This window comes from Mchenga conophoros, linkage group LG1, assembly GCF_057382185.1.
Source record: "Mchenga conophoros isolate Kocher_MC1m ecotype Shallow Benthic linkage group LG1, M_conophoros_male_GT1.1, whole genome shotgun sequence".
Lineage (NCBI taxonomy): Eukaryota > Metazoa > Chordata > Actinopteri > Cichliformes > Cichlidae > Mchenga > Mchenga conophoros.
In genome coordinates, this window is record NC_140526.1 from 19,267,116 (window position 1) to 19,278,678 (window position 11,563).

General features: G+C 40.9%; 1 protein-coding gene and 1 long non-coding RNA gene across 3 annotated transcripts in view; one reads left to right on the plus strand and one right to left on the minus strand.

The window, feature by feature from the left end:
• nedd4a (NEDD4 E3 ubiquitin protein ligase a) overlaps nt 1-9,222 on the minus strand; it is a 44,162-nt gene extending 34,940 nt beyond the window's left edge. The window contains exons 1-6 of the mRNA XM_085269177.1: nt 9,093-9,222; nt 7,942-8,977; nt 6,592-6,665; nt 2,020-2,098; nt 1,896-1,934; nt 1,581-1,634 (exon numbers count right to left, since the gene is read on the minus strand). Of these exons, the coding sequence (XP_085125303.1) occupies nt 1,581-1,634; nt 1,896-1,934; nt 2,020-2,098; nt 6,592-6,665; nt 7,942-7,986 (291 nt within the window). The 5' untranslated portion in view covers nt 7,987-8,977; nt 9,093-9,222. The remainder of the gene's footprint in view (nt 1-1,580; nt 1,635-1,895; nt 1,935-2,019; nt 2,099-6,591; nt 6,666-7,941; nt 8,978-9,092) is intronic.
• Nucleotides 7,481-9,456, plus strand: LOC146583259 (uncharacterized). 2 transcript variants are annotated; one of them, XR_014891588.1, is made up of 3 exons: nt 7,481-7,826; nt 8,020-9,033; nt 9,120-9,456. It is a non-coding gene; the product is annotated as an uncharacterized LOC146583259 (long non-coding RNA). The 2 variants fall into 2 exon arrangements; XR_014891586.1 differs by lacking the exon at nt 7,481-7,826 and having other exon boundaries at nt 7,839-9,033.
• The last annotated feature ends 2,107 nt before the right edge of the window (nt 9,457-11,563 follow it).

An 11,563-nucleotide genomic window follows, 5' to 3' on the forward strand; every position in this document is an offset into this window, starting at 1 on the left:
AGTGTGAAAGCTGATCATTTTTTATATTCAATTTATTTAAGACGACCTTATAAAAAACCCTGCAAAAGTATTGCCTACTTTAATCAAGTTTGTTACTCTTGTGTTCTTAGAATAAATTACAAATATTTTCCTTATTATAAGATATAATTTAAAAAAAAAGTCTACTGAGCTAGTAGATCTGATCTTAATTTCAGTGGAAAATAAGGCTTTATAAGTTGCAATTTAAGACCATAAACATGATCTAAAAGTGACCTTAGGCTCCAGCAACTAGCAATTTAAGCCTATTTTACTTCTGCTGGTCAGACAGGAAATGTATATGTGCTATCTTGGGATTTGTAAATGTGTTGAACCATTACTCGAAGTTATCACTTTCTGCAGACTGGAGCCTGGTTCAAGTGTGCAGAGCATGAAAGTAAGTAAAGTAAATGCTCATTATAGGCTCAGATCGTGGTTGGACTCAGATCTAGTGGACAATGCCAAATGACAAAAACGCACTGAAGCAGATAAACTGGGAATATTACTGTTATGTTAGCACTTAATGTGATAAAATGCAGAATATATTTGCAGTAAAAAACTTTTGTTTCATTCATTGTCTGTCTTCAAATCTCATATCTGCTGACTCTCATTCACATATAAAATAAAAATGTAGTATATAATGCCACCATCTCATCTACAACCTCATTTGACTTGACCAAACACACACATATACAGATCACAGTAGGAGGTCTGTATTTGTTAGGCAAATCTGGGGAATTAAAAAAAAATTAACTAATTAATAATGTGTTAGAGACCCAGTTTACTCTTAAATGTTACCCTGATCAGTCTGTCCCATTCTAACAGGAATTATTGGGGCGCCTGTTTAGCCTACTCCACAGCTCCACGTTACACTTTAGCTCTACAATATTTGACCAGCTTTGCATTTAGACAATCCAACCACAACTAAAGAGCATAATCCCAGTACCTTTAGTAATTAAATCCCCTCCAGATATCACATTTCACGTGGATTTTACACTGTGTGTGGAAATACTGACGATAAAGATCTGCTGCTGATCTGCTCACTTATTTTCACTTATTCACATTTGTTTTCACATTTGCACTGACACACACACACACATGGAAACCCATGCCCAAAAGCTCCTGGCAGACAATTTTTGTGCTGATGTTAATCCCAGAGGCGGTTTGAAGGTCTGCCAGGTTTTACACAGTCAGCGACCGCACTCTATAACTTTACGTGGTATGACACTTTGGTGGTTGACTTGCTGTAGTACCTAAAGTTTGCAGTAGCATAGCTTATAACGTATAGCTTGGTTGTGAATATCTCGGAGGGAGGACACTTCACCAACTGACTTGTTGCAATGCTGGCATCTAATTACAGTTTCACAAATTCAGCGAGCGCATCGGAACAACCCATTCCTTCACAAATGTTTATAAAGGCAGACTGCACATCTAGGTGCTTGATTTTATACACCTGTGGTAATGTGACTAAAAGCACCTGAATTCAAAGAATAAGATTTGTCGCCCAATGCAGTTTAGTGTAGATCATATACAGAAACAAAAATAAATAATTAAAACTAACTCACCAGCCGGTTCTCATCAAACACCTCAAACAGCAGACGATGCTTCTTGGGATCAACCTGAAACACGACAGACACTTTAAAGTCAAAGCTGCTTAATCGACCAGTACAATAACCAAGATGCGTGGACAACACTGCCAGAGTAATTCAAGCGTCACATGTTATGGCTACATTTGATTTAAATCTGATTTTGGAATCATGTTTTTCTAAGTAAGCATTGATTTGACTGATATCGCATCAGAGTACATTCGTTTTATAAAAAAACAAAAAAACATTACATGCATTTTAAAATGTGCTTAATGTGAATCACATTTCACTTACTCTGAAAAAAAATTCTTCATTCCACTTGGGGTCCAGTGTCTTCGGGTCAAATGAAAAGAGAAAAGAATAAAATAAATCAACGAGATATGAGCACGACTTCAAAAGCAGGTGTTCACGCATTTACCTTTTTGATGGTTTTGGTCTGAAGGCTTGCGATTTCTCCAGTGACAGGATCATACAGGGACAGTCTGGTATAGGGATCACTGCAAAGGAAAAACAGAGACTCATTAAGTCATTGGTCTATACAGATTCAAACAGTTATGATCTGCTTCCTGCCCTCAGCGGTTTATTCAAAACACTTAATATCAGCCTCTACCTTCAGAACGTAAGAAACATTAACGAAATTGTTCCAGCTTGACATGCTCATAATTGCAGTTTCTAATTTATTATAATTCTAGGAACTGTGCATAGAAACCACATCCATCAAAGAAACTGTATTATTCATTGCTCTCTCTTAACAAAGCATTAGTGATGCATTAAATGACGAGCGCTCCACTAGAGCGGTACTAATAGAGCAATTTTGGCCATTACGCGAACAATTAAACACGAAATGGACATAAAGACAGAAGAGTCCCAAAACAACCAACAAAATCAACAGAAGCTCTCAATTATGCGTCTTTGCTTTGTATGCCGTGCTATGTGGAAGTTAGGGGAATTATTTTCAACTTTAAAAAACTAAAAGTGGGGGTAAGGTATGAGTGAAAAGTGTTGTAGACACACTGGTTTGTGGTTCTTTGGAGGGAGTCCCAGAGTTACAACAGTACAACAAATCCCCATAAAAACCCTGAATGAGGGGTGGAAATAAGAAGGGTAGCCAGCTGTATCTAAATATTTGAGGAATGTTAACCATCAGAAAACAGAGTTTAACACTTTAAGACCTAGCATAGAACCAAGTCCGCCAGAGCTTATATTATATTTTTACATGTTGTAGTGCCATTTTTGGGAGCATTTTAAGTTGATATACATCAATACAAGCATTATAGCCCAAATTTGAATAATATGTATGCATTAAGTTCATAGTAATTACATAAATTGCAAAAAATGCAATAAACTACAAAAAAATTGAAAATCGTTTTTCTTTAACATATATTTCTAGTTAGAGAAATTTAAGAGGTTTATCCCTCAAAACTGTAAATACAAAAAAGTTGCACAAAATAGTTTCCCACCACAGGAATTTTATTTTAAGTGTCTTCATAGTTTTATTTTTGAAATACACCAATTTTTATATACTGCAGGAAAAACGAAAATAAATATTATAATGGAAATTTGCAAAAAAAACAGCATATGCATCAAAATAAACTATTTCCAGCAGTGCAATATGAGTCCTAAGCATCCCAGAAACGACACAGAAAGTCATAAAGTCAAACATAACTTTTAAAAGCACAAGTATAGGCTCATAAGGCCCTGATGGTAAAAAACTACATTTCCGCAAAATAATGTCACTTCCGGTTTTGGGCAGGTCATGGCGGACATGCGATAGTTCGCGCCGATGGACGTAGGAAGTGTTACAAACAGCTGATCGGATCGGCAAAGCGTGTTTCTGGAATATTATGTTTTTGTTGCTGCAAGTGCTTTTTATGCAGTTTTTGCAAAGCTATATGTGGAAGGAAACTGTGACCGAGGACAAGCTGATGGCATAAGAAGTACAACTCCTCCGGTTTCTTTTTTTTTTTTTTTTTTTTTTTTTTTTTTTTAAATGACATCAGAAACAGCAGTATGCGACATTACGTGATGGCAGAGCTTCAGTTCATCCTTTGTCATTTTTTTTTTTTTTTTTTTTTTTAATAAATAGGACAGGGGGAATGAATGAGAGAGAGAGGGGGAGAGAAAGAAAGAAAACCCAAGGGGAGAAGAGACGGTGAGAAGGGGGGGGAAGAGAGACCAAAAAAAAAAAAAAACTCCTGGGTCACCTGTATGGAGAATAAAAAAACAAACAAACAAACAAACAGAGGAGACAGCAAACAACAAAGAGCAACATAATAATAGAGAAAACAAAGCACCATCACAATAAACTAGCTAGTCATAGATATCAGTATTTACTAAGTAATAAACGATATTGTGCAGCACGCAAGATAGACAGCGCACAGTGTGCTTTGAGGCAGCAGCCAAGAAAGCTTTAGTCCGCGTCTGTGAATACCCATGTGTGCATACCTGTGTGGATCAGCATGCTTGCATTCCAAAGGTTTCTCCATGTAATGATCTGCTAGGGAGTGTGGGGGGGCCACAGCCCCGTCCTCCAGGGTGTGAAGCGGGTATGGAGGAGATCAAAACTCCAGACATCCAGAGGCCCCCAGAACACAAGAGACCATGGAAGACCAACAGAGGGGCAGCCGCGCCACTGTTCCAGTAAGAGCTGAGGAGAGTCCCAGATGAGGGCTCACTCAGCAGCCGCGGAGCAGAAGCCAGGGGGGGTTGCAGTGACGCGCCCGTGAGCTCCGCCGGCCCCCAGCTGCGCCTGAGTGACCGAGCCCTAGGCTGAGAGGCCGGGGGCACCCCACCTCCAAAGGGGCCCGAGCGAGCCCCAGGCCCCAGGCCCCGACAAGCGGCCGCCAAGGAGTGAGCCGGTGTGTACCCGGACGCCCACCCCCAGACACAAAGAACCACCAACACACCGACACCTGAGGGAGTCCGCCACCGGCAGGGGAAGTGGTGGTGGGTGGAGATAGGCCTCCAAACCTTGGAGGGCCTGAGGTGTCCCCAGAGAGGTGGCGTCTGATACCCAACCTGACATATAGACACAGACATACAGGCACACACAGACACAAACATCCATTCCCACCCTCATGCTCTCATATGCACTCACTCCACACTCAACCAACGTGGAGACAGACATAAAGAGACGCTGTACACACAATCACACTCCCCAAGCGTACTCTACAAACCGGGTCTAGGTACCCTTGCCCCTGGAGGGGGGAATTGCACCCAGACCCAGGTGGTGTTACCCTTTTCCCTGCGGTGGGGAGAGGCAGACCATCCCGACTCCGCAGCAGCAGGGAGGCCCCACACCCCAGACCGCAGTCGGACGGCCAACTCCTCCTACTAGCCCTCCCGCTCCAGCAGGCCGCAGAGAATGGGGGTGGGAGAAGACTCCAAACCTCCCTCCACCCGCTCATTGTAGTGTTGATGCATATGTGTTCTAAGGTGCAATTAAAACCCAGGAGGGCATGGAGCTACCTGCCAAGGAGCAGCAGGTAAGCGCATAGTCCCTCCTCCGGTTTCATATGCAAAAAAAATTTATTGCGCTAGCTTACATGGTTGCAGTGCTACCGGGATTTAAAAATAGTTATGCAAAATGGAGCGTGCCCGCTCCGACCGGCTTTAAAGGGTTAACTAAAGCTTTTCTGCAAATGACACAGAACAAAGTCCTTCTGTTTTTTGGAACAAATGGAGGATTTAATATGAATCAGTGATTCACAAATTCTAGTAAGCTCTGATTGTAATGTAAAGAGGAAACAGACAGGAACAAAGTGCCCCCTGTGCTCTGGAAGTTGGTGACTTAAGATTTCTTTCAAATCTGCTGTGAACATTTTTAATAATCATCGATTTATTTAAATAAATGATCACAAAGAAATTGTATGGTTGTCAAGTTGTTAGGTGTGGCTGTGTGCAGGCAGGAATAGGACCCAAGGTGCAGACTCCGGAGACGGACGTGAACTCAAAAATATAACATAACTGAAAAAACTCAAAACAAACTTAAACTGGAGAAATGACAGAACACACAGCTAAGAAAACGGTAGATCGCAACACGGACACAGAGAAACACTGGTCTTAAATACACAGAGGGAGCAATCAGGGAATGGGTAACAGGAGGGAAACCCAGCTGGGACAAATCAGGACTGACGAGACAAAAGGAAGCGTAAACTGAACACACTAAGACAGAGACCTTCAAAGTAAAACAGGAAACACATAACAGACTCACATGCAGGCACTACAGAGGGAACAGAGACGTGGGATCAGGGCAGACACAAACACTGACTGAACACGGGGATATAGGAACTTAAGATACACATAGACGCGAACTAGACAAGGGGATGCAGGTGATAGGGGAGACAGAGCAACTAAAGAAGACAGAGACATAAGCCATAAGACAGAACTCAAAGAAACCAAAAACTAGGAAGTATAAATAATATCAAAAACTCAAAAACCCTGGGTCGACGACCCAGGCATCCTAACACAAGTAGCACATGTTGCTTTTCTCTTTAGATGTCCTGCAATGCTGCACATTAAATATGTTTGTATTTTGAATCGCTGATAAAACTAAATGAGAAATGCCAAAGAATCACACTGAGGTTTGGGGAAATTTATTTAGAAGATAAAAAACATTAGTCATATATTTCTAAAACAGTGGATTAGTCTAATCAATCAAACTGGAGAACAACCTGTAACTCTTCTGATTTTAAAGGTTCAGGCTTCTAATTCTGCTACAAGTGTGTGTGATTTTTTAAAGTTTACGACAGTTGATAATCCTATTTCTAATTTCATAAAGGAAGAGCTCTGAAGGTCATGTGGTATGTGGTTAGATTGCAAAACACATTAGTGACAATGCCCTGACCCCTGAGTCTCAGACTTTTCCAACACTTCCTGTGTTGGAAAACAGTGGCTGTATTAAGAATGCCCACTTAAGGCACAGGTGAAATTATGTTGTTGTTGTTTGAGCAAACTGGCATGAAAAACAGACCATGTTCCTTCAGCTTACCTGGCTCCAAGAATATCCTTTTTGGCCAGTCCAATTCCAGCAATGACTTTCACCTTCAGGATTCTGTTATCCTCCTGAATCAACAAAATAAAATAAAACAAGTCTATTTACAGTACAGTAAGATACAAATAGGGACAGAGACTGCATACAGCCTATAGCTTTGACTTCTGCTGCACATATGTACACACACAGGCAATATTACTCAGTAATCATAGTTTTCTGACTTTTTATTTATTTTTAACTTGTGTCTTGTTTGCACACTGGGTCGAGAGTGTAATGATATTACACTCCTGTGCGTGTCCTGTAAACATGGCAGAACTGACTTTGACTTCAGTCCAGTCCAGAGTTATCCTAAACTGGATAAGCAGAAGAAAACAAATGGATGGATGCATGGATGGATGAGGACAAGCATGAGGCGACTTAGGTGTATTTGATTATTAAGACTGAGCTATCTGTGTCGCTGAGTCAAGAGTTTGGATTGTAACACTGGACCTAAACTTCTTAAATCTTCCACCTGCCCAGTTTATAATAACTCTAAAACTAATGAACACTAAACTGACACTCACCTTTTCATACAACACAAACTAAACAGAAAACCCACAAAAAGCACTCTTATTATAGCTTCATAATATAGTAATAATCTGCGCATGGGCAGTCTACTGTATACCGATGACTTGTATGACAACAGGTGTCCAATAAGTGATAAAAGGCAATAATAAGAGTGTACCAGCACTGATGCAGTGTGGCTTCAGTCTGATCGTTACCACATGCATGCACGCACACAGCTCGCCGTGCAAGCACGCATGCAGTGGTCTCAGGGTGATGTAACATCCTCACAACACTTGGCTCTTGTGCCCCATTTTTACCGTAAAATCAGTGAATCATCGGGAGATTTCGCAACCTGTCACACTGACCCGAGCTCCTTACTCTGCATTCCCCGTTTTGCTTTCTTGTCCTTCTCTGAATCTTTTCACAGACATCTGCTGCTTCGGTAGAGCTCAGTTTTGTTTGTTTGTTTGTTTGTTTTGTTTTGTTTATCTTGAGCAAACACAAAAGGCGTTGACAGCCCAGGAGACGACGGGTTTCCTGCCCACGAAAAACAAAAGCTCTATTATTTTCAAGGCTCCTCTAACACTGCCTGGCAGTAGTTGGGAGATTTTCAAACTACATCGATTGTCTGCTAATAGGTAACACATTTATCTGGCGGAGACGAAACTCCGAAGCGAACAGACGCGGTAAGTTAGGGAGAGTTAGCTCGCTAACTCGACGCTCCGGTTAGTTTCTAGGTTAGCTGCCGTTGGTTAGCTGGCTAACGACAGCGGCCTCGTTTATAAACCCCCCCAAGTTTACCTCATCTGTCTGAAGTCCTGAGATCTGTGAAGAAACTGAAGCCATAATAGTATCCTCGCCCTTCTTCCTCCCACACAGCGACAAGAAGAGGAAGAAGAAGAAGAAGGAGGTGGCGGTGCGACAGTCAGTGCTCCGCAAAGGTGTGCTTTTCCACTCCGCTGTAAGTGAGGTACTCCCTCCGTGTGTTTACCCTGCTGGATGGCGTGAAACTAACCTACTGATAAAGCTGTGACACCTTCGTCACTCTGTATCCATCCTCCTCCTCCGCCTTCTATTCCTCCTCCTCCTCATGCTTCCTCTTCCTCTCTGGGTCCCCCTGTCACAGCCTGAGGAAACCCAGAGGGAGCTTCCTAGAGATCGATGTAATGTCACAGTGCGTGCGTTATCTAAAAGAAACCATACATGTTTATTACAACGTAAATGAGACAGGCATTAAACAGGTTGGTCGCACTGATAGAGAGTAAAAAGCACATATTTGAGTGTTATGAAACAAAGATAATATATTCAATTAACCCGATTAAAAAAAAAAAAAAAGTTTAGTTTTGAGTTTAGTTTTTTCCCAAGGGTTTCCACTTCCCCATTTCAGTTTGAAAAGTTTAACTTTAGTTTCGTTTTAAAGCCCTACTTTCTCTGACAGTACTATCTGAACACTCTTAGGCAAGCTTTGTTGTAATTTCTTTAAGTAGTCTTCAGGAAGCACGTTGAGCTACTGTTGTGATTTGGCGCATTTCTGTACCATACAAAAAGACTGATATGTATTGGTGTAATTGCGCTTCTTTTGATTGTGATTAAACTTCTTTACACTGACAGAAAGATGATTTCACTGGTCAGTGCTGTAGACAGTCACTGTTGTACCTCTATCCTGACCTCCTCCATACACATTAACAACAGTTCGAACCAAAAACTTTGCATTTATCACTCTGTAAGAAGTGTTTCTGTCATGGTCCGGGTGAATACGGGGTGTTTCCACTCTGCTGGGCTCCACCTTCAGACGGAGACTCCAATCAGCTTCCACACCTGGTTCCAATCAAGTCACCTGCATATAAGACCAGCGTTCACGACAGACCCCTGCCAGATCTTCTGCTAACACATGTTAGTGCTAGGCCGCCAAGCCCTTGCGAGAACTCTGGATTACTGTTTTTTCTCCTCACCGTGTTTTCTTTCCTTTTTCGCCATAGGACCCATCTGCCTGCCTCCCTGCTCAGCTCCCCACTCCAAGCCTATTCTGGATCTGCTTTGGACACTCCTCACCCGGAACCCCCTGGACACTCCCTCCTCGATTGACACCCCAAATCTGCAACGCTGACTTCACACCTCCCTCCAAGCCGCTGACCCCTTTCTCCATTCCCCGGATCCCTCTGTGGAATCCAGCCCTCTGAGTTTCTCGTTCACAGTCTTGCCTCACAGTTTTCCGCTCATAGCTTTCACAGTTCATAGCATGCATAGGTTATAGCATTCTTAGTTTTCTGTTTTGTAACTTCGCTCAGCTCTGTAAATAAACTCTGTGCTCACGCCCGTTTTGCCTCCCTCTGTGTCTGCATTTGAGTCCACACCCACTGCCTGGCCCTCTCGGCCGTAACAGTTTCCACAAGGACAGGGCTTTTACATAATGTCCACCTGCTGTGAGATAACATTTTAAGCCTGACACTTCTTGTTTTGTCCTACATATGTCCAGCTTTCTCCATTTTTTAAGGACAAAATGCACACCATGCCAAGATATGAAGCTTTCAGCTAATAGATCTTTGGGATTCACCTTGTTGGTAAAAAAAAAAACAAAAAAAAAAACAAACAAACTATTTTTTTATCTGTCAAACGGTGTGATTTTTCTTTGATTCAACTACAGAAATGGAAACAAATGATGTGTTTTGTGATAAGGTGCTTATAACAAAGTGCCTAAAGATAGAATTTTAAATTTATTCTTTGCTAAATTGTCTGTTATGTCTAGACACAACATTTTTTTTAATGTCAGAATGATTCATAGGTTACTGTTAAGTGGCTTAACAAACAATAACGGCAACAACAAACATTCCTCTACAATTTATCAGGTACAAGGACCGCACCGGAAGTGAGTGAAAAAGCAGCCAATTTCCAAAATAAAAGCTCCAAAAAGCCTGAGAGCACCTTAAAATAATTCCAAGAAAGTTGATGTGGTGCAAGACCTTTCCACAGTATTGTACTGTAGTTCTAGATTTTAGTTTAGGTGTAGTTACCTATAACACTTATACAACACCAATAAAACTCCAATACAAATACAAATGCACGTGAACGCAATTATAAAAGCATAAACTGTAAGATCAGCGACACTGCTTAAGATTATAACATCACAATAAAGGAAATTTACAGATGAAGAGGTGGAAGGAGTAATCTGTTAGACACCCATGGAAAAATACTACAAGAGTGGTGACTCGGTGTCACATGGCATGTTGAGCTGCTCTGCATTTTTATCCGATTCTTCCCAAATTATTTTGACAGTGTCTCACATGTTTATAGGGCTGTTAAACTAATTTTAGTGCAGGAGTTATATGGCGTCAAATTTGATCAATTGTAAAATACATAATTAAAAAAAACAGCTTTTCACTTCTTCATTTTAGTGAAAGTACATTCTGAAAACATTCACATTTAATGAGTCAAACTGATCCAAAATGATGAACAACCTGAGACGTTTTAAGAAAAAGCTATTTCTTTTTGGGCTTTTTAGCCTTTATTGAAACAAGAAACTTACAGTAAATGGCTTCAGGGTTGACTCTAACGCAGGTTTCTGCAATATTCTTATCACATTTGGTCACCTGCTCAACCTGGTGGGCTATACCGACGCCCAGGAAAAGCTTTATAACTACATGTCTCAGTTTTTCCACATTCACTGATTTGCTTTCATCATGTGAACATTTACAGATCCAGAAAGCCACAAAAAACATCACATGTAGAGTTTTTATAACTAAGCAATTAATTGCTTGCTGTTGTTGTTGTTGTTTTGTTTTTGTTGTTATTTTTAGAAGTAATTAATGATTTCACTTCATGTTTGAGATGAAGTCTAAACATGCTTAAAAGTCAAAACATCCACTACAATGATACGAATACACAATTAAATATGAAATAAATATAAATTTAAAAAAGCTTAAAAATGTTGTACACTTGCCTTTATTTAATTTGAATGAGGAGAGAAAATAAAAATGTAGGCAGATGTAAACATTTTAGGAATGTAAACCATCTATAACACAAAGTTTAACTCAAGTTCCTTCTTTTTTCAACACAGAAAAAGTCCTTCTGTGTTTTTTGGAGACTGGAGGACGTGGCACAATCTTCCAGCCCTGAACGTCCCCAAGGTCAAACCGTGCAAAAAACTCAAGGGCCATATCTCAGGCTCTACAGGCCTCACTTAGCGTGTTAAATAAATGGAACAATGTGACAAAAGTGGAGATGTTTGGGCATAATTCACAGTATCACATTTGGTGAAAACTAAACATAGCATATCAGCACAAATGCCAACACACTGGTGAAGGGCAATGATTTGGGCTTGTTTCACAGTCACAGAGCCAGGGCAGTTTGGAGTCACTGAACTCCCCTGTATGCCAAAGTATTTTAAAGTTAAATGTGAGGCCGTCTGTCTGCTAAACCTTTGTCC